At 41.6% G+C, this 27047-nt stretch overlaps 1 protein-coding gene across 1 annotated transcript in view; it reads right to left on the bottom strand.

Moving 5' to 3' along the window:
• sik2a (salt-inducible kinase 2a) overlaps window positions 1-24350 on the bottom strand; it is a 31074-nt gene extending 6724 nt beyond the window's left edge. Inside the window, exons 1-9 of the mRNA XM_060912278.1 lie at window positions 24219-24350; window positions 13814-13930; window positions 11188-11251; window positions 9387-9548; window positions 4268-4392; window positions 3476-3599; window positions 3128-3330; window positions 1014-1166; window positions 729-872 (exon numbers count right to left, since the gene is read on the bottom strand). Coding sequence (XP_060768261.1) covers window positions 729-872; window positions 1014-1166; window positions 3128-3330; window positions 3476-3599; window positions 4268-4392; window positions 9387-9548; window positions 11188-11251; window positions 13814-13930; window positions 24219-24350 — 1224 coding nt within the window. The remainder of the gene's footprint in view (window positions 1-728; window positions 873-1013; window positions 1167-3127; window positions 3331-3475; window positions 3600-4267; window positions 4393-9386; window positions 9549-11187; window positions 11252-13813; window positions 13931-24218) is intronic.
• Between the last annotated feature and the right edge of the window lie 2697 nt (window positions 24351-27047).

Genomic DNA, 27047 nt, shown 5'->3' with positions numbered 1-27047 from the left:
GATGCTTATAAGAACCATGAAAAGGCTGAACCCTGGTGCCAGGAATGAAATACGCGGTAGCTATGGCGACTGCCGGATTTAGCTGAAAAGGTGGCATGTAGTTGCACCTCCTAACGGACGGCTAGGGAGAAACAGAGAAAAAGTGCCTTGATATAGTCAGTGTGCTGCCTAGTGCTAGTCTAAGCAGCTGGCAGATGCTCAGTGTAGTTGGCCTAGCACAGCAGTGGCAATTAAGTGACCAGCTCAACTACTGCTGTCTAACACTGTTATTTCCTGCCCACAATGACTCTACTCAAACATATGCGCTACGTGCCACTTCAGTGTCCTTTACCCTGCAGACGAAGCGCTTATGTCTGAATTCATCTCTCAATCCAGACTTAAATACCTTGCTGACCGTAATGGAATATAACGCAAGGTAGAAACGGAGCGAGGGAGAGAAGGCAAGGGCTTTTCATTAGCTGCAGTCACTTTGCTGCGGTTATTTTAGGACGTCTGTGCAAGGCTCCACTGACGATGAGTCATGAGGAAGAGTTGAGGGTGGTTCAGTGGCAGAAGAACTTTACGAACACAAAACAACCTTTGCTGGCGTCATCCAGCGGTGCCCAAATGAGTAACATAGCTATTAAAAAACCTAACTTGTGCACCAGTTTAGTGTTGTGCAATTCTTCTGCTGTTGCTGCCTTGCTCATTGCAGTAGATGTCTGCCCTTCCAGAAAGTTCTCACTGACCTTGGGAGTGGCCACCTCCTCCTCCTCCATTAGGGCCTGCTCTGGAGAAGCAGTGCTTTGTGTGAAACTGAAAGTCTCAGTGGAGGTCTGCAGAAGAATGGGTGAACGCAGGTGGCGCGTGGCCTGCAGAGCTGGAACAGAAGCCTGTGGGAGAAATACAGTCTTCGTTTTTATAGCATAGATATTAAGGACATAACTGTTTTAGACATTGTTCTCATCACTTTCTTTATCAAATATGCACACACAAATGACAGCAGTTTAACAACTTGTATAACATCTAAATACCTTTAGGACAGTCTGATCAGCCACAATGCTTGGCCGCCGCTGGGCACCATTGAGCCGCTGTTCCACAGGGAAACTGCTTCTGTGGGCTTTGAGTCGTTCCACCAGCAGGTAGTAGATGGCAGCAAAATGATTGTAGCTTTTGTTCTGGAGAGACTGCAGAGAAGAAAATTTGGTTATGTCAAAGATTTTACAACACTTTTATTTTCTTTGGAATTTTTGCAGTATTTTCTTCCAGTTTGTCAATTTGCTCCCATTAGCTAGTTCTACTAACGTGCAAACCATCACAGGGATGAGAAACGCATTTAGAGGAGAACATTTTCTGCATACATCCTTTCCATATAAAAGTGCCATCTTCAACAGTTGAGTAGCATCTTTGCAGTCAGTAGGCCATCCTTCACACCTAGTGAATCAAGTCAAGTCAAAGTCTCTTCCATGCCAGGATCTGGTCTTCCCAGGCAGTCTCCTGTCCCAGTACTGACCAGCTCTTTGAGGCGCATGGGTGGGCGCTGATCTCCGTTTCTATAGCCCTTGGCCTCTCACCTACACAGCTAGGGTTCCAGTGGGGGGCTAGTCCTCTGGTAACCGCGAGAGTTTAACTTCCCTATTTGCATCTTTATTGTAGCGTGTCTTGCTAGATGGCAGTAGGTACCATTTTTACAATGGTCTTTGGTATGATCCGACCATGAGTAGAACTCGTGATCTCCCTGTCAAGAGGCGGACATGCTAACCACTAGGCCAGCTCGTGGTACACCCAGTGAATGCTGTACATTATATTCTCTTAGACTCCCCATCTTTGAGATTTGTGTATACGTGACCTCTAAGTCCACTGCTTAGCCCACTGTTCCACTTGAGTGGAAATTTGGTATTTAGCTCCATTTCCTCTCCAAAATACTATGTAATAAGCTAATAAACATAAATAGACATGAAAGATCAAACTGCAAGGAGAAAGACTGAAGGGAGTGGAAAAATTCAAGTATCTGGGTTCAGTAGTTTTAAAAGATGGTGAATTGAATGAGGGAGTAATGCATCGAATGCAGTGCAGTTGGAGAAACTGGAAAAGAGTGTCAGGAGTGTTGTGTGACTGGAGAATAAGTGCGAGAGTGAAAGGACAAGTGTACTAGTCAGTGGTTAGACAAGCGATGCTGTATTTAGCAGAAACATGGCCTGTGAAGAAGGTTCATGAGAAGAAGCTGTACCACGGGAATGCGGATGCTGAGGTGGATGTGTGGAATGACAAGGAGGGACAGGATTAGAAACGAAAGAATTAAAGGGACAACGAAAGTGGGGAAGATATCAGAGAAAGTACAGGAAAGGAGGTTGCAGTGGTATGGTCATGTGATGAGGAGAGAGGAGGAGCATGTTGGTAGAAGAGTGATGGACATGGAGGTGGAAGGAAAAAGAGGAAGACCAAAACAAAGATGGTTTGAAAGTAATAGAATGGACCTAAGAGAGAAAGTCCTGTCTGGACAAGAACTGAGCAATCGTGTAGTATGGAAGAGACTCCTCAAATCCATCGACCCAACATTGAAGTGGGAGATGTCGTCAGTAGAAGTAGAAATAAATATGGACATGAGACACTAAATCTAGCAGCCCAAAACATCTAAAAATGACCCACTCCGTACATCCATGAAGTCCCAAAATATAATTTCTGAACTGTCATTATCTCTCTAGCCACTTTATCCTGTTCTACAGGGTCGCAGGCAAGCTGGAGCCTATCCCAGCTGACTACAGGGGAAAGGCGGGGTACACCCTGGACAAGTCGCCAGGTCATCACAGGGCTGACACATAGACACAGACAACCATTCACACTCACACCTACGGTCAATTTAGAGTCACCAGTTAACCTAACCTGCATGTCTTTGGACTGTGGGGGAAACTGGAGCACCCAGAGGAAACCCACGGGGAGAACATGCAAACTCCGCACAGAAAGGCCCTCGCCGGCCACGGGGCTCGAACCCGGACCTTCTTGTTGTGAGGCAACAGCGCTAACCACTACACCATTGTGCCGCCAGTGAGACAGTTTCTGAACCGTCTCACTGAAAATTAGAACAACTGTCTGCCAATCACAAACAATTAATTGTGTGATGCTCTGGCCAGCAAAAAGTCATCCTCACCTCTATGGTCTTGTGCTGATCGATGCCGAGGTTGTGCATGAGACGAAGGACCTGCTCACTATGCTCTCCCACGCCCTGTCGGTTGAGCTGAGGCTTTGGTGATGGTACCTCCTGCACCATCCAGCGGTGCTGACGAATCTGGTTTAGTGCCAACCTCTTGGCTGGGTCAAGGACTAACATCCTCCGGATCAGGTGTTCGCAGTCTGGGAACAGACCGTTAGTCAAAGTTCACCAATGACAAACCTTAGTTTAAGCTGTTAGTCATAACTTTCAGACTGTTAATATAGTGTAGTAGGCCTTATTATTAAATACTGTCCTAGTGTCCTTGCTTTATACCAACTCCCTTACCCTCAGTCATGAAGTAAGGGATGCGGAAACGGCCTTCGAGGACTCTCTGTCTCAAAACAGGCAGGCTGGGACCATCAAATGGTAACGCGCCACACACCAGCACATATAAGACCACCCCCATACTCTGCATAACACACACACACAAAACTAAACCATCTCTCATATTACTCAATGCCACCTTTTCACTGCACATGACCTCCAGATACAATGGTCACACAGATGGACTTTGCCACTTGCCAAAACATTGGCTATACGTTGTTGAAAAATGTATGATGCATAGTAAGCCAATTATGAAGAACCTAAGCTATTATGGACTGCCATAATGACAACTAGCTAACATCAGCTAGCTAGCTTGCCACAACCCAATGCACTGAAAAATACATTTTGGGGACCTTTTTACTCTGTTCAACTGACAACATCTTACTAATTTTTTTTTTCGCAACTGGTCACATCTCCTCTAACTTCACAAGTTAAATCAGAGCCAAAATTTTTATATCTGCAGAGAGTAAGTGCTCCCTATAGTCCCTGTGCAAGTCTCCATTGAAACAGACTTATTTTTAGACTGTCACCTCTCGTTTGTCAGAAGTGATGAAAAGTCCCATTTCAAGAACAAAACAGGAAATCATCAATTTACAGGTGTTGCAACGTACTTCACGCATACCTGGGGTGTCTCATTTTCAACATTAATTAGGATTTATTGTGTGACCCAGGTATTAGGCATGCTGTAATTTCACAACTTCACAATCAAATATGAATGCATCATGGGAGAACATGTGGTATAGACTCTCTTACCCAAATGTCCAGCTGCGGACCTTCATATTTTTGCCCTTCAAACACCTCGGGAGCGGCGTAAGGTGGGCTGCCACACCATGTGGTTAGAGGTTGCCCTGGCTGGAAGAAGTTCCCAAAGCCAAAGTCTGCAAGTGTGGGTGAAGAATGCAAAACAAAGATCTTATGGTTCACAATTAATATTTTCTGTTGTACCTTCTGTTTAGCTTGCTAGCCTGACTCCAGAAAAACATAAGAGGAGCTCAACATGAGCAAGATAGATGGCCAATGTTTAACACTCCTTACGGCTGATAAGTGTGTATGACTGGAAGTCAAGCATTTCAGTCGATAGTGAATGCTTGACTTCCAGTCATACAGACATCATCCAGATGGTGTTACAGACCAGGTGTGCACTGTATCAAAAAATGAGTAGGAAGAAATTGGCGAAGGTGATGAGTGAATGAATCATGAAAATGTACAGCCTAATAATGCAGACATTACGCAATTTTATAGAACTCCTGAAGCCAATTCACAGTCTGGCTCTGTTATGTAACAGGTGAACATGTGGAAGACTGGAAGTAAAGGGCAGCCAAGGGAAAGTCAGTGGGGGGATATTACTACTTAGAATAAGACTGCAAAGGTCACTGTACCTTGAGTTGAGAAGTTTTACTTGCACTTCAAGTTCAATGGTACAGTGAGAGAATACACTGTGAATAAACTGAATAAACCACCAGGCTACAGAATACTAGAAGTTATTATACATACAGGACACTTTTTTCGATGGAATAAAAACGTTCTTTTCCCTTCTAGCGGGTTTCATTCATTTGGTTTGATAGCATGCAATATTGTTAGTATATCGCTTGTCCTATGTGCATGACGTCACTCTACCCAATGGAGAATAAGCATTGAATATGGTTTACAATATTGCATGGTTGTCAAGACATGACGTCACACACCGGAGATGTAAAACTTCCGTGCTAGCGTGTAACTGTGACAAGTTGTAAACAAACATAGACGCTAGGTTTGCTTCATTAAACACAGAAGATTGAGAGAATTTTGAAAGAGAAAGAAGCTTTGGACACTCGAAAGGAATGTGTATGTATAATAATAATAATAATAATAATAATAATAATAATAATAATAATATTGGCAGGCATTGAGTGGTAAAGTGGTACTTAAAAGTTTGTGAATCCTTTAGAATTTTCTATATTTCTGCATAAATATGACCTAAAATATCATCAGATTTTCACACAAGTTCTAAAAGTAGATAAAGAGAACCCAGTTATACAAATGAGATAATAATATTATACTTGGTCGTTTATTTATTGAGGAAAATGATCCAATATTACATATCTGTGAGTGGCAAAAGTATGGGAACCTCTAGGATTAGCAGTTCATTTGAAGGTGAAATTAGAGTCAGGTGTTTTCAATCAATGGGATGACAATCAGGTGTGAGTGGGCACCCTGTTTTATTTAAAGAACAGGGATCTATCAAAGTCTGATCTTCACAACACGTTTGTGGAAGTGTATCATGGCACGAACAAAAGAGATTTCTGAGGACCTCAGAAAAAGCGTTGTTGATTCTCATCAGGCTGGAAAAGTTTACAAAACCATCTCTAAAGAGTTTGGACTCCACCAATCCACAGTCAGATAGATTGTGTACAAATGGAAGAAATTCAAGACCATTGTTACCCTCCCCAGGAGTGGTCGACCAAAACAGATCACTCCAAGAGCAAGGCGTGCAATAGATGGCGAGGTCACAAAGGACCCCAGGGTAACTTCTAAGCAACTGAAGGCCTCTCTCACATTAGCTAATGTTAAATGCTCATGAGTCCACCATCAGGAGAACACTGAACAACAATGGTGTGTATGGCAGGATTGCAAGGAGAAAGCCACTGCTCTCCAAAAAGAACATTGCTGCTCATCTGCAGTTTGCTAAAGATCACATGGACAAGCAAGAAGGCTATTGGAAAAATGTTTTGTGGAGGGATGAGACCAAAATAGAACTTTTTGGTTTAAATGAGAAGCGTTATGTTTGGAGAAAGGAAAAACACTGCATTCCAGCATAAGAACCTTATCCTATCTGTGAAACATGGTGGTGGTAGTATCATGGTTTGGGTCTGTTTTGCTGCATCTGGGCCAGGACGGCTTGCCATCATTGATGGAACAATAAATTCTGAATTATACCAGCGAATTCTAAAGGAAAATGTCAGGACATCTGTCCATGAACTGAATCTCAAGAGAAGGTGGGTCATGCAGCAAGACAACGACCCTAAGCACACAAGTCGTTCTACCAAAGAATGGTTAAAGAAGAATAAAGTTAATGTTTTGGAATGGCTAAGTCAAAGTCCTGACCTTAATCCAATCAAAATGTTGTGGAAGGACCTGTAGCGAGCAGTTCATGTGAGGAAACCCACCAACATCCCAGAGTTGAAGCTGTTCTGTACGGAGGAATGGGCTAAAATTCCTCCAAGCCGGTGTGCAGGACTGATCAACAGTTACCGGAAATGTTTAGTTGCAGTTATTGCTGCACAAGGGGGTCACACCAGATACTGAAAACAAAGGTTCACATACTTTTGCCACTCACAGATATGTAATATTGGATCATTTTCCTCAATAAATAAATGACCAAGTATAATATTTTTGTCTCATTTGTTTAACTGGGTTCTCTTTATCTACTTTTAGGACTTGAGTGAAAATCTGATGATATTTTAGGTCACATTTATGCAGAAATATAGAAAATTCTAAAGGGTTCACAAACTTTCAAGCACTACTGTATATCAGATATATTCCATTCAGCTACTCGTCTTCGACTTGTTCAGTATCATGCTAGCTGAATGGAATATATCTGATATACCACTCAATGCCAGCAAATATTATTTAAATAATAATATTCTGATAAAACTGAGGTGGAGACGATCACCTTTACGACCATAATGCACTTTCAGTTTCCAATCCTATAGCCCAAGTGTAAATCCAGATCATAAAGTCAAGGATTCCTCCCCCACATTTTTTTTTTTTTAAATCATGACGATCTGAAATTGAAGCCATTGTGCGCGTTGCTTCTTGCTGTTGAATAAGGTCTTGAATAAGACTGAACTTCTAGTCAATTACATTATGAACATTATTATTGAGAAAAGTTTTACGATTTGTGCTATATATTTGCTGTGTTTGTGTGTCCATACTTTGTATGGTTTGGACGAGGTGATATCAGTTGTGGAGATGGGGGAATAGGACTGAAATTTATCATATACATGTGGCCTGTCCCAAGAGTTTCAAAACCAGTGCTGTAACATATCTACTAATGTGCAATGCCCGTCGTAAAAGTAGACAGCCTTTCGATTTTATAAAATCGGTGAAATTTAGTTCCCTCTGAAATTTGGTCATTGTGATACATGTTTATTTCTGTATTATCTATTTAAAAAAACAAAACAAAAAAAAAAAAACAGGCCATTCTGTGGCTGGGAAGTTATTTAATTTGAGGGGATTCCCTAGCAAATAACGTGCATGAAATTGCTCGCTTTGCGCAGTCAAGCAGACAGAGGAAGTCCGTGTGCGCATGTGCAGGTTTACCTTGACCGTGCACTGACAGTTACCGTACATCATTCTGTCGCTACACGAACAGCTGACCACACTGAGGTGCTCGCTAACCGCCAATATTTATTAGTTTGGTCCTGCGTTTCCTTTCCTTCGCGACATAACGTCTTTTCTTCTCGCTTTCTGTTACTGTAGTCGGTCTTTCACGTTTCATTCGCACACTCATGTCCTCCATTGTTCTCTCCTGTTTCAAATTTGTATCCCACAATGCCTTGCATGAACGGGGAAAGCCCACCACGTGATGCATGACGTAGTATCTTGTTTTGCGTCATGGTGAAGCAGGAAAAAATAGCGGAGAATTTAGGGCCACGTGGCCTTAAATTCATTAATTGTTCTATTTAAAAAAAAAACTAATAAAATTGGAAATCTGTGATTCGAATTCAGTAGCTTTCGGTCCACTAAACAAAAATAATTGGGTGTCGGGAAAATTCTTTTTATGAGCTACACTTGAAAAATATGAAAGGCAGTCCAGCATTAGTTAGCGCTGTCGCCTCACAGCAAGAAGGTCCTGGGTTCGAGCCCCATGGCCGGCGAGGGCCTTTCTGTGCGGAGTTTGCATGTTCTCCCCATGTCCGCGTGGGTTTCCTCCGGGTGCTCCGGTTTCCCCCACAGTCCAAAGACATGCAGGTTAGGTTAACTGGTGACTCTAAATTGACCGTAGGTGTGAATGTGAGTGTGAATGGTTGTCTGTGTCTATGTGTCAGCCCTGTGATGACCTGGCGACTTGTCCAGGGTGTACCCCGCCTTTCGCCCATAGTCAGCTGGGATAGGCTCCAGCTTGCCTGCGACCCTGTAGAAGGATAAAGCGGCTAGAGATAATGAGATGAGATGAGTCCAGCATTAACCTGTAATTTCTGCACTATTCAGTGCACATCCCTCTACATGTAACGGATTTCATATAAAAGTAGATGTAAGCATCCAACAGTGTGACCTAGCAGGTGATGCTCAAATATCTGAGAGCATGTTACTGAATCTCAGAGAAGCATTCTAACCATGCTGCTTGGAAATAATTGTAATAATTCATTTCCTCCAGCCTTTCTATCTTTACATAAACTGTGAGATGCTTGATGATTCACCAGTCTCTGTCGGTTTTACAGCCCCGGGTGGACTTGTGCGTGTGTTTGATGTCAGAGCGTATTAGTTCATTCCTCGGTGCTACTGGCCTCGCTTTCACTTGACGTCACTGGGTAAATATGTTCTCCCAGAGTGGCTGAGAGACTGACTGCACTTGGTGTTATCTGGTTTGAACTGTGGAATGCCTGGAGGAAGCTGCACGCTGGGTTTTGGTTTTAATAGACACTACAACAAGCAGACGACACCACACAGGACTATAGAAAACATCCGATAATAACACTTTATTAAGCCACATCCAGCCACTCTTGGAGAGCTACATTTGGCAATGGATAAAAATAGTGAGAAACCACTTCATCAAGCCCTTTCTTTTATTCATTTACCAGAAATATCCATTTATTCTGTTTGTACCAACTGTACAGACTGAGGCTATTTGCCAAGTCGTTTGTGTGCGCATGTATTCGAGTCCTCTTGCCTGCAATCTTGATGTTCATGTTTGCATCGAGCAGCAGGTTCTCAGCCTTCAGGTCTCGATGAACAATGCTGCGCTCGTGGCAGTACTCCACGGCTGACAGGATCTGCCAGAACTTTCTCCGTGCTTCTGCCTCACTCAACCGCCCGTGGCTAGCCAGGTAATCTGGAAATGCAGTCAGAGACAAGTGTTGTGGCATGCTGCCAGTTACATTACATTACAAATTTTTCCTTCATAAATGATGTTTAAATGAATATTGGTATCGTTCTGTCATTCCTACATTTTGACTTTGGTCAAACCACGGTGATGATTGTTCCTGAGAAATTCTATCAAATCCCTGGTTCCAAGAGGTCTGTCAGCATGGTGTTCTTGAAAAAGCAGCTTTCTGTTAGTCAGTGTGAAGCTGGAGGAGGTGTCTTGGAGATGTGCATTTCGACTGCGTGTGTATCATCGGGACACATGAAATGGATGGGTGTGATCGGCTGAACAGATGCCTGTATTGTAGAAGTATCTGATGACAAAATGTGCTTCGTACTGCACTGTTGACCAGGAACAGAGCTGCTGATGTGGATTATGATGGGGTTTATGTCTTTAGACTACAAGCGGCTTTGTGATGTGTCACCTCATACATACTAGATCTACAGTAGACGCTGTCACAAGTAAATGAGGTGACGGTGATGGAGCAGGATGCCTGAAGCTGAAAGTGACTTTGCGGATGTCTACAAACGTTTTTCAGCTTGAGAAAGGAAAGACTGGGGGGGTATGTCATGACATCAACTAAATCAAGTCATCTTCATGTGATAAAGGAATCCCAAAGGCTAAAAGATACGTCAATTACAGGGCAACCCGAATCTATGCTCAGCCAATTCAAAGAGTTCTGAAACTACCACCAGCTTATTTTTGGACTCTGACCTTCTACTTGCCATTTCAGTTCCCTTTCAGTGTTCTGTTCTTCTCGGCGTGTCATTTATAAGGCAAATGGTGAGCTAAAGCCTCACTGGATAACCTCTTTTATCCCCTTCAGCTCACACCTGCTGAAACATTACAAAACTGGGCTTTGATAATGAGCTGCCCTCCTGGCGACCTGTTTGTGGGCAAGCTTATTGTGCTGGCGTTTTGGAAGTGTGCCAAGAGCATGCTTTGCTTTGATGTTAGCATCGGTTCTAACATGATACATGCTTGCTTCAAACCTACAGCACTAATTTGAACCAGTACAAGACGAAAGATACCTTGATCTCAAGGTGTACTTTTCTTAGTTTCGACTGCGAACTGGCTGGTCCTGCCATCTATTGTTTGGTGGATGGCATCTCGACATGATTTTATTATATTACAGCAACCATCCTATGACAGTGCTGTAAAATGAAAGCAACCTTTTACCTCAAACTGGCTAGTTCCTTAACGTGTGAATCTGCTGACTGTGTGTTCGTATAACTATACGCTATATCAAAGGGTTTGCATTTCAGCCTTGGCATCATGACACCAAATGCCAGAAGCATTCAGCACATGGTTAAGCAAAGAGCAAGAAACCCAAAAGCATCGTCCCTTTCTACATTACGGGCACCACAGCTAATTAACACAGATAAACAAATGCTATCTGTTCAGTGCCCATTATAATACTGGAAGACCTGTAGGAGGATCAACACCCAACACAAGCAGATGGTGAAGTGACTGCATGTACAGTCTGGTACAGCTACAAAAATTATGCACATGCCAGCTTGACAAAGAATTTCTGAGCAGATTTGTGAGAAAAAAAAAATTATATATATTACACACACATACACACACACTTCATTCAAGTGCTCACCAAAGATCTCCCCATTGTTGGCATACTCAGTGACCAAGTAGAGCATATTCTTGGTCTCCATTACCTGTTGGAAGGGAAGAGACACAACTTGTGTTAAAGTTCTGGTTTTAATGGAGAAAAAACAAAACACCAGCGATGAGGCAGAATTTTGTTGTCTGGAATATCTTGAGACAATTCTGGCTGGACGGATTTGCTGCTCGTATCATGTATTGCAAGATTTCTGTTTAATATTCATTATGACCTCTGCACATTAGGTAAAAATACCAGAGGTAGTAGCATTCAGTTTGCGAGTGGGAACCTAACTGCCTCAAATCACGCTTATGTAATAATCTAAAAATAATACTGAAATGGCTTGAAAACCCCTGTACACAGTTGCAGTCAGAAATTTACATACACGTCCATGAATGTTCTGGCAATATTGGGCTTCTAGTGATTTCTTTGAACCGTTTTTAATTTGTGCTAGCAGCGCTGGCGCAAATTGTTACTCTTACTCAGGATCTTTCAACTTTCTTCTTCCTCTTCTTCTTCTCCTAACATTTTAAGGATGCTCTTTCTTCCTCAGTTTTCAACCAATCATCACCAAATTTCACATGAAGAATACCTCTGGGCTGAATTACGTTGCTCTAACTTTTGGTGCTGATCCGGAATGATCTGTGATAAACGAGGTTTTTTCAATCATTTATAACTCTGTCAATTTTCCTGATTTTTTTCAAGCAATTTTATTATTTTGTTCAGGGTTGCAGGACACAACTTTTCCTCAGTAAGTGTCATTCTCTATCTCTTACCGTTCCGACTCTATGCCCTACGTCCTGATGGAGTCTCATTTCATCGCGCCTGTGGAGGATAGCCCCATATGGACAGTGGAAAGTCGCACTTGGAAGATGGCTCTGGACACGTACAGTAATACATTTATGTCTGAGAACTACAGTTGACTTACTGGTACTAACTTTAGGACTGCAGTTGTCATGAACAGTTTTGCACTCAAGTTTCCATCAATGAATAGCTTATAACTTCAACAAAACAGACTTCATGTTAAAACTATAAAGATTTTTCTGTTTTTACAGTTATACTTTGTGACTATATAGGACACAGTTATAGAAGCAAGTTATTTATAATAACATTATCTGTTATCTCCCAGATGAGGATGGGCTCCCTTTTGAGTCTGGTTCCTCTTAAGGTTTCTTCCTCATGTCGTCTGAGGGAGTTTTTCCTTGCTAGCGTCGCCACAGGCTTGCTCATTGGGGATACATTAAGGATAAAACTAGCTCTTGTTTAAAATCTTTAATTTTCTGTAAAGCTGCTTTGCAACAATGTCTACTGCTAAAAGCACTATACAAATAAACTTGATTACAGTGACCAGACATCCCGGTTTGTAATCGCTAGCGCAAATTACTGACTTTAGTCACAGTCTCTAGGTTTCCCCCCCCCGACAAAGACCCAGAGAATGAGTCCCTGAGTTTACTGTATTTTTGTATTACTGCATCATCATTATATTGGTCCTGACTACTACAGCCTGCACAAATTCCAATACATTTGAACAAAAGATCTATAAAAACCATGAATCCATCATAAGCCTCTTTGTAGACTTGGAGGCAGCGGGTGGCTTTCATCTGCAGCAGCAGAATTTGCAGAGCATTATTGCAGAATTTAGTGCATTTTTATGAAATCTAAAGTGTCGGATGACTAAAGTGTAGCACGAACACAGCTTTAATGAGGGTCAGCACTGGACTGCCTGTGGTAATGGGTATCCAGGCCTCATCAGTGTTATGTGACTGATCAAAGTGAACATATATAAGCAAACCACCACAACAGCTGGACTTGTATTGCCTTTGGTTTCCTAGAAAGTGATTACCATTAGCCATAATGACTTAATGCTCACATAGCTGGTGTGTCAAAGAGTGACCTTTCAGTGGTAGTATGAGTAAATGGTTGATTGTGAAGAGATGAAAACAGTTTTTTTTCCCCTTTAATTTGTTTTTAATTGATTTTATTCTAATTATCTTCCAATCTGGTCTTTTGCCAATTATCACCCAGTAGCTAACTTGTAGCTTATCATACAAGAGCTACCAATATGTCCTTCCTCTGAGACAGGTGAAGGCAGCTATGTTTGCAAACTGCAGCTCATGCTACATCACAGAGCAGCTGAACCTCTTGGACGAAAGCACTCTGTGCCCTCTTCTGCATACATGAGCTAACAGATTCCTATGATTGTTTAGCATCACTCTGACAGGGACAAGTAGTAATGTCATCCCTCTCATGGATGATGCGTGGCCAATTTTGCTCTCTTGGAAAAATAATCTATATACTTGGAAGACTTTTTACATAAAATAATTATCAACTCAATGTGGAGATCCTTCAAGGTCCACTGTCAGGCTGTTAACATAATGGAGGTCTGTTAGACCATACTGTGGCTTAATTGGACAAATTTCTTCATGTCACAAAACAAATGGGACGCTGAAACTGACTTCCAGTAATGATCCTGATCCTTGCTAATGACATAGCATGTGGAGAAAGACTCCAGAAATTAAAAAAAGAGAGGGGGAAAAAAAAAAAAATTGTTCCTTCAAGTACCTGCATGCTGAGTTAAATATGGGGGGAAAAAAATACGACACTCAACCTGACGCACCTGGTAAAGCTTGATGATATGCGGATGGTCCAGCAACTTCATGATCTCCACCTCCCTGTAGATCTTCTCTAGGTTTGCAGCATCCAGCTGGGTCTTATCTATGATCTTTATGGCCACCTGCATTTTGATGCAAAAGTTAAAGACTATTTTGGTGTTGCATATACACATCACGTTTCATGAATTGTTTCAAGTCAGGAAAGGATTATGTCATTTCTTCATTTAGACCCTTTATATCACTAACATTATTTAATAGATAAATACGTAATTGTTCAGTGTTCAAAGATACAAGCCCAGAGAAACACCAAGAGAATGTGCTGAGGACAAACACACCATAATCTTAATGTAGTAATAACCAAATGTATTCAGTGTGCAGGTTGTTCGTTTTTTTTCCTGCTTTCCTTGCAGACACTTTCTGTTTTGGCTTCTAACAACAAAGCGATAAATGGGCAATTCCATGTAAATGTCAACCTCACCATGCAAAAATAAAGCAACATGTAATACATCAAAACCACTCCCAGAGATATCACCTAGGCCTGTATTTTACAGATGTGAATAAGTTGAACCAATTTGTAACCAACCTAATATGTCACAGTCAGTCTTTCTTTCTTATAATGTAAAACCCAAGCTAAAATCAACTTTGATCATGTACAATTCTATATTATTGCCACAAGCCACAGAAATGTATGCTAAAATCCACAAAACAGCAAAACAATAGCCATCCTAAATATTATTTAAGAACTTTGATAGTTTTAGCTGATATTTAGAGAGTTTTTCAAAGGGTTATGGTGGTTAAATTGCTGATTTTCTAAACATATGCCATGTCTATTTCAGACGCGTCACATCCATAACGGAATTTCGTCACATCCATAACGCTGACTTTTCCTTCCGAAACTCTGCATGAAATACAAAATATTTTAAACAAAGATTTTTTAATATTCACCTTGGACCCCTCTATCAAATGGATATCTCCATTTCGACATTAGGTTTACGATTTCACAGAGTTTGATAAAAATGTACAGTCACCCAAGAAAAGTGATACTTTTTCTGTCACATCCATAACGCATCTTTTATTGGCATTTTCTGGCATGCCCTAGATGTACTATGGGAATTGTTCTTGTTCTATCACTTCTCCAGTATGGTACAGCCTTAAAATATGCAACACCTGTTTAAATACTGGGAGACAATAAAACATGCACTGGGTCATTTGTTGCCATTTTGAGTTCAAGTGTCACGTCCATAATGCTGGAATTGCCCAAATACTGACAGTGTAAGAGATTTTAAGGAAACGTCATTCTCAAAAATATCTTTCCAAGAAAGAACAATCAGAGGATATGACCTTTTTTGTTTCCTTTTGATTTTGTTTTACACATGCACAAGGATGTCCAAAGAGATGTTTGTACACAGATTTCATAATCCAATTTTGGTTTAATTTTCACCACCAGGTTATTATCCCATTAAAACTTTCAAACCATAACACTCATAACTGTAACAGGCACCGAACCTGCCATCTGATGCATGAATACAGAGATGCATTAACACATGAACACAATTTGTATTTTATTTTCGCATCCAAGATTTTTATTTTCATGGCATAAAATGGAAAATAATTTGGAAAATCAACCCAATCCAATTTACACCAACGTTGGCTGGACACAAGTATTAAATAAACGCAACCCTAACGGTGCCCCATTACGTCCCATAGAACAAGACCACAAAACTGCTTTTTGAAACGCTACTGTACAACTAATGCAGCATTTCTCCATACAGTGGTTATGTTATTTCAGTCTTTTCCCAAGACCTGATAAAGGCCCATTCTCATGTAATCTCATATCTCACTTGGGACTATTTTACTGCTCTGCATCCATTTTTAAATATAGCGCTAGTGATGCACTCTGTAGGTTTCATCATCTTCAAACTGTTATTTCTCAGAAATGCATTATTGCATATACAATATGCACAGGGATATCAGTGATCTGATCCTAAGTGATGCCTCTTCCCTCTCAGGGATATGAACAGAGGTAAATTTAACTAGCACAGACATAAAGGACGTAGTGCTCCTCCACCTCCTACATCTTAATAAAATTCACTTTACTGAGATTTGCAAGCAAAACAAAACACTCACTGGAATTAATAATATTAAAAACTGGAGCTCATTAAAGCTATTTGAAATGGATACATTTTAAATACAAGGCAAATTTCTTTCAAGTTTCCTCACACATGGGGGCCTCAGAAAGAGGTTTTGCTTTGAACCTCCTGTCAAAAGAATAAAACCCTCTTTTTCTAAGGCAAATGTGCCGATATGGTTTCAGCCTTCAAACGATTAAACTACTCTAGATATACGCTCACTGGCCACTTTAATAGGAACTTGTTCTTGATTCTAAGACCCCGTCCACACGTAGCCGGGTATCTGCTAAATCGAAGATATTTTTCTACGTTTTGGCCTGTCATCCACATGAAAACACATCAAAAACGAATATTTAAAAAAACTCCGGGCAAAGTGAAGATTTTTGAAAACTCCGTGTATGCCTTTTCGTGTGGACAGAGATAACCGGAGTTTTGCGTTTTAGAATGTCACAATCTGCGCCAAAAAAATGACAACAAATCTGCCCTGACGTCAAACGTGCGACCTTTGTTTACTGCAGAAGCCAGATTAAGCATGGACTTAAGCTAGCCGCGCACCACGGCGATCCACGCGGTACCGAACCGACCCATTTCAGAGCCGACTCCCGACAGGGCACGCACATATCCCCCGACTGTTGACGAGTGCAGTCGCGATTGAAGCGACACGTGACAACTTAATAGCTTTGTGATTGGCTATTGGATATAGTTACTGTTAAATCCAACACTTGAAGATGCTACAGGCTGAATTACAAATGACACAACATGGAATATGTAGCGCACTATCTAGGCCGCATGAGCTATTATTCCCAACCTTAAATAGTGCACTTATATAGGGGAGTTAAAGCGATTTGGAATTCAGCCACACAACTTGAGCAGAGTGGCTTTCCAGCCCACTGTGTCTATGGATAAAGCTTCAGTCTATGGAATTACAGTATATACCTGCATTAGGTGCTACCAACACGTATTTCTCGCGCTAGAAATTGTGTTTAATGATGTCACGTGTTATATGCGAAAGATATGATTGGCTATTGCTAGCGACTCTCGCCGATCAGTCTGGCTCCCGATTAGTTTTTCGAATCGGCTGTGAGATGAGTCGGTACCATCGAAAACTAGTCTTTACGCCTGACTCGCGACTTCAGTTGGCTCGGTACGCTGAAAATCGGTGTAGTGTGCGGCTAGCTAAAGAGTAATGGATCGGAGTAGTGCCTTGAAAGCGTTAATTATTGTGCAGGTGCTATTTACATGTTTAATTTTAGAAGCCCAACTACTGCTCCAAGAGCACAGGCGATGTGATTAGGGGGGAGGATTTGGGGAAATAGCCATCTACAGGTTTGGAATGCTTATGAATGTGATTGAAAACGCAGATGTTCGGTTATGTGTGGAAGGGATTTTTTTCGAAGACGAGGTGGTGTGGATAAAACATTTTTATAAACGGAGGGGGGGAAAATGTTCGGTTTTAAAAATACCCGGCTACGTGTGTACATGGCATAAGATTCCTGTTCTTGACTGCAGGAGTGGAACTCAATGTGGTCTTCTGCTGTTGCATGCTAAGATGCTTTTCTGCTCACCATGGTCGTAAAGAATTGCTCTGAGCCACTATATCCTTCCTGGCAAAAAAGCTCCAACCAATCTGGCCGTTTTCCCCTGATCTCTCTGATCAACAAGGTGTTTGTTTCCACCCACAGAACTGACACGCACTTGATGTTTTTTGTTTTTTGCACCATTCTGTGTTAGACTGGTACCAAAATCCAGAACTGTGACACCCAAAGGCATTTTTGAGACAAAGTCGGCAAACAGTCTTATTTTGTCAATTTAGGTGTGCCGAATTCAAATCTGCAATATGCTGAGCTCTATCTGACCTCTGTTGACCTCTAGAGGTCATTGAACTTTGGGCCTGTAAACGTCTCAGCTGAACCCAGTTTCTCAGCTTTCTAAGGAATGAAATGTACTAAAATGATTAATGAAGTTAGCAAATGGCCTTGTTTGTTAAATGTTTGGGTGCTGAATTCATTTTTCGTTTGTAAAACGACATATGACCTCTGATAACCTCAAGGTCATTAAACTTGGCCTATAGGCCTATGCATTTAACGGCATTTTTAAACTGACTTTACTCCCCCAAAAAGAATATGAACAGACAAAAAACAAATAGAAAGGAACAAATACAACATTAAATGCCAGTCCATGTACATGTGACTTACTTTTCACAATGAGAATGCCTAGGCGATCACCTTACATAACATTGCATTACATTTAGCGGTTATTGTTTATACAAAGCTACTGAAAAATGGACAGATTCAGCAGCATACAAAATGTGGGGGCGTACAGGGTATACAGGTTAATCAGGGTTAGTATATATGAGAGTTTTTTTCTTTGTTGTTTGTTGTTTGTTTTAAACGGGGTAAAGCCTTTACAAAAAACAAACAACAAAGAAAAAAACTCTCATATATACTAACCTTTTTATAACTCTTTTTATAACATTTATAACTCTGTCAATTTTCCTGATTTTTTTCAAGCAATTTTATTATTTTGTTCAGGGTTGCAGGACACAACTTTTCCTCAGTAAGTGTCATTCTCTATCTCTTACCGTTCCGACTCTATGCCCTACGTCTTGATGCTCTACATCTGGCTGGAGTCTCATTTAATCGCGCCTGTGGAGGATAGCCCCATATGGACAGTGGAAAGTCGCACTTGGAAGATGGCTCTGGACACGTACAGTGATACATTTATGTCTGAGAACTACAGTTGACTTACTGGTACTAACTTTAGCACTGCAGTTGTCATGAACATTTTTGCACTCAAGTTTCCATCAATGAATAGCTTATAACTTCAACAAAACAGACTTCATGTTAAAACTATAAAGATTTTTCTGTTTTTACAGTTATACTTTGTGACTATATAGGACACAGTTATAGAAGCAAGTTATTTATAATAACATTATCTGTTATCTCCCAGATGAGGATGGGCTCCCTTTTGAGTCTGGTTCCTCTCAAGGTTTCTTCCTCATGTCGTCTGAGGGAGTTTTTCCTTGCTAGCATCGCCACAGGCTTGCTCATTGGGGATACATTAAGGATAAAACTAGCTCTTGTTTAAAATCTTTAATTTTCTGTAAAGCTGCTTTGTGACACTGTCTACTGCTAAAAGCACTATACAAATAAACTTGATTACAGTGACCAGACATCCCGGTTTGTAATCGCTAGCGCAAATTACTGTGACTTTAGTCACAGTACAAAATGTGGGGGCATACAGGGTATACAGATTAATCAGGGTTAGTATATATGAGAGTTTTTTTCTTTGTTGTTTGTTTTTTGTTTTAAACGGGGTAAAGCCTTTACAAAAAACAAACAAAGAAAAAAACTCTCATATATACTAACCCTGATTAACCTGTATACCCTGTACGCCCCCACATTTTGTATGCTGCTGAATCTGTCCTTTTTTCAGTAGCTTTGTATAAACAATAACCGCTAAATGTAATGCAATGTTATGTAAGGTGATCGCCTAGGCATTCTCATTGTGAAAAGTAAGTCACATGTACATGGACTGGCATTTAATGTTGTATTTGTTCCTTTCTATTTGTTTTTTGTCTGTTCATATTCTTTTTGGGGGAGTAAAGTCAGTTTAAAAATGCCGTTAAATGCATAGGCCTATAGGCCAAGTTTAATGACCTTGAGGTTATCAGAGGTCATATGTCGTTTTACAAATGAAAAATGAATTCAGCACCCAAACATTTAACAAACAAGGCCATTTGCTAACTTCATTAATCATTTTAGTACATTTCATTCCTTAGAAAGCTGAGAAACTGGGTTCAGCTGAGACGTTTACAGGCCCAAAGTTCAATGACCTCTAGAGGTCAACAGAGGTCAGATAGAGCTCGGCATATTGCAGATTTGAATTCGGCACACCTAAATTGACAAAATAAGACTGTTTGCCGACTTTGTCTCAAAAATGCCTTTAACTCCTTAAATAAGCACTTTTTTGAATTTTGGTACCAGTCTATGTAGAGGCTGTTGTGTGTGAAACCCCAGGAGATCAGCAGTTTCTGAAATAGTCAAACCAGTCCATCTGGCTCAAACCAACACCCATGACACAGTGAAAGAAAGTCACACTTTGGGATCACAATTTTTCCCCATTCTGATGTTTGAACATGGTGAACATGAACTGAAGCTCTTGATTTGTATCTGCATGATTTGATGCATTGTGCTGCTGTCAAGCGATTGGCTGATTAGAGAACTGCATCAAACAGCAGGTGGATGGGTGTTCTTAATAAAGTGGCCGGTGAGTATACAGGTGCACTCGGAAATAAAGGTGCACAAGTTTGAATATTTTTTCTTTTTTTTAAAAAAAATCAAGAACTTACACAACCCCGATTCCAAAAAAGTTGGGACACTGTGTAAACCGTAAATAAAACGAGAATGTAATGATTTGCAAATCACTGAAAGCCTATTGTTGAAAATAATACAAAGACAATATATCAAATTTGATACTGAGAAATCTTTTTGGTTTTGGAAAAATATGTGCTCATTTAGAATATAAAGCCAGCAACACATTAAAAAAAAATTGAGACAAGAGCAATAAAAAGACTGGAAAACCTGTACAATGTTGAAAAAAATTAGGTTAATTAATAATGGACGGCTGGTCAGTAACATCCATCCATAACCACTTATCCTGTGCAGGGTCATGGGTGAGCTGGAGCCTATCCTAGCTGACTATGGGCAAGAGGCAGGGTACACCCTTGACAAGTTGCCAGATCATCACAGGGCTGACACAGAGACAACCACTCGCACCTATGGTCAATTTAGAGCCACCAATTAGTTTAACCTGCATGTCTTTGGACTGTGGGGGAAAACCTCGCAGACATGGGGAGAACATGCAAACTCTACACAGATAGGCCCCCATTGGCCGCTGGGCTCGAATCCAGAACCTTCTTGCTGTGAGGCGACAGTGCTAACCACTACACCATCGTGCTGCCTGGTCAGTAACATGATTGGATATAAAAAGAGCATCCCAGAGAGGCTGAGTCTCTCAGAGGTAAAGATGGAGATGGGTTCACCGCTCTGTGAAAGACTGAATGGGCAAACAGTGCAACAATTTAAGAATAACGTTCCTCAATGTGAAATTAAAACAATTTGAGGATCACATCATCTGTGGTGGGTGGCACTGTTGCCTCGCAGCAAGAAGGTTTTGGGTTCAAGCCCAGTGGCCGACAGGGGCCTTTCCATGTTCTCCCTATATTTGCGTGGGTTTTCTCTGGGTGCTCTGGTTTCCCCCACAGTCCAAAGACATGAAAAGTAGGTTAATTGGTGGCTCTAAATTGACCGCAAGTGTGAACGTGAGGGCGAATGGTTGTTTGCCTTTATGTGTCAGCCCTGTGATGATCTTGCGACTTGTCTAGGGTGTACCCTGCCTCTTGCCCATAGTCAGCTGGGGCAGGCTCCAGCTTGCCCACGACCCTGCACAGGATAAGTGGTTACGGATAATGGATGGATCATCTATGGTACATAATATCATTAAAAGATTAAGAGAATCCGAAGAAATCTCTGTACACAAGAGACAAGGCCAAAAAAACCACTGGGTGCTTGTGATCTTCAGGCCCTCAGGAGACACTGCATTAAAAACAGACAGGATTCTGTAGTGGAAATTAGTGCATGGGCTCAGGAACACAGTGGTGTTGATTTGGAGCAATGGCTTCTTTCTTGGACAGCAGTCTGTCAGTCCATGTTGATATAAAACCCATTGAATGCAGCATTTGAGCAGCTTCCAGTTCATGGCAGACCTGTGCCTTGGTGGTTCCTGATCATTCGAATAGGTTTCCTCTCAGCTGACAGTGACAGTTTGGGTCTTCTTCCAGTAAAGTGGCTTAGCAAAGTGGCTACATCTGCCAAATTGTACTTGTGTACAGAATCTTGGAATCTGCAGTTGCTCAGAAATGGCTCCAAGAAACATTCCTGAGTTGTATAAATCTATAATCCTCTTTCTCAGATCTGCACCGAGTTCCTTGGACTTTCCTATTGTACTGTGTGCTGGTCAATCCAACAAGTGCCGTCAAACAAACCCTTTTTATTTTGGCACAGAGAAGCTACCAGCTGTACTCCATCATCACTAACAGGAAGTTAAGACACCTTGGCAAGTTAAAAGACATTTTGGAACTTTCAGCACCTCTAAATTCATAATTTCAGTGGATGCATGCATGCATATATCTGACTCTGTATGTATAATTTTGACCCTGTGTTGATTTTAGAAAACCCAAAATAAACTAAAACTGCATCAAATTCTTGTTTTCTTATTAAAGATGCATGTTGTACAATAATTCTGTCCCAGAAAAAAAACAGTTCTAAGAAATCTCTGAAAGCCCAATACTGCCACTGTATGTAAAGTTCTTGCTGCAACTGAATACAGTTCTGTGCAAAAGTCTTAGTCACATGCAAAGAAATGCTGTAGCGCAAAGATGCCTTTGAAAAGAAAGAAATTAAATGTTTCTAGATTTAAAAAAAGATACTATAAAGAGCACAAACAGTAATAAATGAAACAAAGTCAATATTTGGCGTGAGACGACCCTTTGCTTTAAAATTTTTTTTCAAAATAGTCGTCTCAGGTACAGTGAGTGCAGTATTATAAGGAAATGACCTGTAGGTTTTACAGAACATCTTGCAGAACCAGCCACAGTTCTTCTGAACACTTTGTCACACTTGCCTCTGAATTTTGCAGCAAAACTTAGCAGCCTTTGATATGTTTTTTTTTTTTTGGCTGAAAAGTGTTCTCTTACATAATACGCTACTTTCTTTCCTGACATACAAACATTTTTCTGTAACAATTTTGTGCTGGAAAACTGAAATGGTTTTGTACTGACTTATGTACAAGTCATAAAATTAAAAAAGTCTGTTACAAAGTTTGTTTAAAAAAAAAAAAAAAAAAAAAGAGATTTTTATACACACATTTCTAGAGTGATGTAGCTGAGGTTGAGGAACTGTTGGAACCAGAATTCACACCATGCTGACAGTTCTGACATTTTTACCTCCAGGCTTTTTTAATGACAAACAGAAAGAAAAATCTTCCTATTTTTTTTTAGTCGGATATACCTTCTTCAGGTGTAATCTGAACTGATACCTTTACAGATAGTGACACTGCATTATACCTCTACTCTAGTCCAATTTTTTTTAATCATCATCAAACACCCTGTAGGCCAAGTGGACCATCAGTTGCCAGCCTCTTTCGAGGTTATCTGCATCTAATCTTGAGCACTCTTCATCTACTGCCAGCGTGGCTTCCCCAGACAAACACACATTCGCTCACACACACACTTGCACCTCTGGGCAATTTAGAGTAGCCAGTGGCATGTCTTTGGAAAACCGGAGCACCCGGAGGAAACCCACACAACAGACACAAAGAGAAGACGCGGCTGCTGAGCCCGAACCGGGAACCTTCTTGCCGTGACAATACACACACCACCTTAAATTATTTTTAAAAGCTATGACATAAGGGACGTCTAAAGGTTAGAGAAGCAGCTTCAGGATTAAAAGGTCACCGGTTGGATTCCCTGCACCAGCAGAAATGGCTGAAGTGCCCTTGAACAAGGCACCTATAACCCCCAACTGCTCCCCGGGCTGCCCCCTGCTGTGGGGATGTCAGCCAGGGTCCTGTTGCCTGTAATGTAATAGACTGAAGGTCTCATCTCATCTCATCTCTAGCCGCTTTATCCTGTTCTACAGGGTCGCAGGCAAGCTGGAGCCTATCCCAGCTGACTACGGGCGAAAGGCGGGGTACACCCTGGACAAGTCGCCAGGTCATCACAGGGCTCAGACACAGACAACCATTCACACCTACGTTCAATTTAGAGTCACCAGTTAACCTAACCTGCATGTCTTTGGACTGTGGGGGAAACCGGAGCACCCGGAGGAAACCCACACGGGCACGGGGAGAACATGCAAACTCCACACAGAAAGGCCCTCGCCGGCCACGGGGCTCGAACCTGGACCTTCTTGCGTGCCGCCCCTAGACTGAAGGTATAGGTGTGTAAAAGATGAACCCCAGCAACAAGGAAAGGTCCAGTTTGGTACCATTGAGAGCCCTGTAATAAACCAGCAGAAGAATAGAACAGCGGTTTGCTGGTGTTTGGTTGCAGCCTGGACAGCTGTCACTCTCCCTCCTCGACAGAAATCTACACAAATCCAGCTCAGTGTTCAATTTATTTATTTCTGAGTGAGGTCTCGGAGTTTGTTACTTGTTTTGACTTGTTCCCCCCCTCCTCTCTCTCTCTCACACACACACACGCACACACACACACACACACCTCCGACTTGGTGATCCGGTGTCTCGCCATCTTCACCACAGCGAAGTTACCTTTCCCCAAAGTGCGCTCGATGTCGTAAAATCCGACCCGAACCGGCGCCCGTTGGCAGGGTTTCGGCTCCGGTTCCGCCATAGCCGTCGCTTATTAACGGAAGCGCGCGAGAGCACCTGTGCGTCCAGAATACGTAAAGGTAGAGGTAGTGACCGGCTTAATGATTTTACATAATAATAATAATAATAATAATAAAGTATTCAGATGCCTATGCTAACTTAAACGCCGTCGCGTCCCGTTTTGGTTCGGTTCGTTCACATGATTTCCGGTCCGTTGCCCGTTACCGGGTCCCGCTCGCCCGCGAAACGGTTGGCTCACGCGCTCGGCGCGAGGCACGCTGTCTCTAGCGCTCAGCATGCGGTGACGTCAATGCGAGAAGGTTTTTTTTCTTTTCTTGATCACCTAAAAAAAAAAAAGGGGGGGGGGGGGGGAGATGAGGTGAGATTAGGAGGTGGGCAGGTGGGCGTGGTCTGCACGGTCCACAGTCCGTAACCAAGGCAACCTTATCCGCTTCGTACGTCAATCAGTGCCTGCAGCGCACGCACTATAGCTCCCCCCTCCTTTCCTCCCCCCCCTCTTTTTCGCCTGGGCTGTGTTCCAGCTCACATATTATTATTATTATTATTATTATTATTATAAACCTCAAACATGCAGGGTTAAGCTTAGACCTCAGTTCTCTCTGACCACACTGAATCTGTGCAAAGCTTCATGCAAATTTAATGAATAATAATAAGAAAATGTAGGCTAATTTATCACGTCCTATACATAGACACCCCTTAAAGTGCCCTTCCCACCATTTTGCCAAGAACCTGAGACCAGCTCATTCACTCACTTATTCTTAAGCCTAACTACACAAACAACAGCCACTAATTAGCGTCATCATTGATCCATTTTCCTTCACTCCAGCCTCAGGATTAATGAGTAAACAGAGCACTAACTGCTAAACCTAACCGCCGTATTTACCACTCAGCACATCTATATGTATATATCTAGGCCTACTTACACAAGCCAACAGTAAAACGTTGCTTTCGGCTACAATCAGTACGCATTTACCCTTTATAATCATTAAAAGTGTGCTTCAAAGTTCTAAAGGAACTCATGTGATTGTAGGGGAATGTAATGTGTAATATGTCTCCACCTGCTGGTTAATAATGATATTGCATCACACAGTGTAATAAGTGTTCACATCACAGCAAGAAGGTTCTGGGTTCTCTTTCTGTGTGGAGTTTGCATGTTCTCACCGTGTCTGCGTGGGTTTCCTCCGGGTGCTCCGGTTTCCCCCACAGTCCAAAGACATGCAGGTTAGGTTAACTGGTGACTCTAAATTGACCATAGGTGTGAATGTGAGTGTGAATGGGAGCGCGGAGTAATGTATTAGCTCTTTGTTATTTTATTTATTCTTTTTTTTTGTCACTTTTTTCATTTTCTTTCTTTTGTATGTACAAATAGTTACATACATTTTTATACATGTTCGAAATGTTCGAAATAAATAAATTCATTCATTCATTCATTCATTCAATGGTTGTCTGTGTCTATGTGTCAGCCCTGTGATGACCTGGCGACTTGTCCAGGGTGTACCCCGCCTTTCGCCCGTAGTCAGCTGGGATAGGCTCCAGCTTGCCTGCGACCCTGTAGAAGGATAAAGCGGCTAGAGATAATGAGATGAGATGAGTAATGTGTAATATGTCTCCACCTGCTGGTTAATAATGATATTGCATCACACAGTGTAATAAGTGTTCACATCACAGCAAGAAGGTTCTGGGTTCTCTTTCTGTGTGGAGTTTGCATGTTCTCACCGTGTCTGCGTGGGTTTCCTCCGGGTGCTCCGGTTTCCTCCACAGTCCAAAGACGTGCGGTTAGATTAACATGGGGGCAGCCATGGCCTGAAGGTTGGGTTGAAGTGCCTTTGAGGAAGGCCCCTAACCCCCAACTGCTCCCTGGGTGCTGTAGCATAGCTGCCCACTGCTCTGGGTATATGTGTGTGTTCATTGCTTCAGATGGATTAAATGCAGAGGACAAATTTCACTGTGTGTTTAAATCTGTGCTTGAGTGTACGTGTGATAAATAAAGGCTTCTTCTTAACTGGCTACTCTAAATTGAATGTGAATATGTGTGTGAATGATTGATTGTTTCCCAAGCCCAGAAATGGGAGAGTTGCGTCAGGAAGGGCATCCAGTGTAAAACTATGCTCTAATTAATATGACATGTGGATCAGTAGGGTCCATATGGCAGCGACCTCACAGACATAAGTGGGACAAGGTGGAAGAAGTGAGTGAATGTTCTTCACATCCATAGAACACAGGGAGCGCACGCACGCACACATACATCTGCACATAAATTTCTCACCACAACCACTTCATTTGGAGTGTAGTACTAGTGCATCTCAAAAAAATTAGAATATTGTGAAAAAGTTCAATATTTTCCATCAGTTATTTAAGAAAGTGAAAATGTTATATATTATAGACTCATTACACATAAAATAAAATGTTTCAAGCATTTTTCTATTTTAATTTTAATCAGTATGGCATACAGTACAAAAACATGAAAAAAAACCCCATCTCAAAATATTAGAATATTTCATTTCGAGTTTGAGTAAAACAGTATGAACACAGTGTATCTCTCGGTCTAGTTCAGTACACACAACCACAATCATGGGGAAGACTGCTGACTTGACTGTTGTCCAGAAGATGATCACTGATGCCCTCCACAAGGAGGGTAAGCCACAAAAGGTCATTGCTGAAAAGGGTGGCTGGAAAAGGTGCACAAGCAACAGGGATG

This window comes from Neoarius graeffei, chromosome 28 (assembly GCF_027579695.1).
Source record: "Neoarius graeffei isolate fNeoGra1 chromosome 28, fNeoGra1.pri, whole genome shotgun sequence".
Taxonomy (NCBI): domain Eukaryota; kingdom Metazoa; phylum Chordata; class Actinopteri; order Siluriformes; family Ariidae; genus Neoarius; species Neoarius graeffei.
Note: the sequence above shows the minus strand (reverse complement) of the source record. Positions and strands in the feature narration are given on the sequence as shown.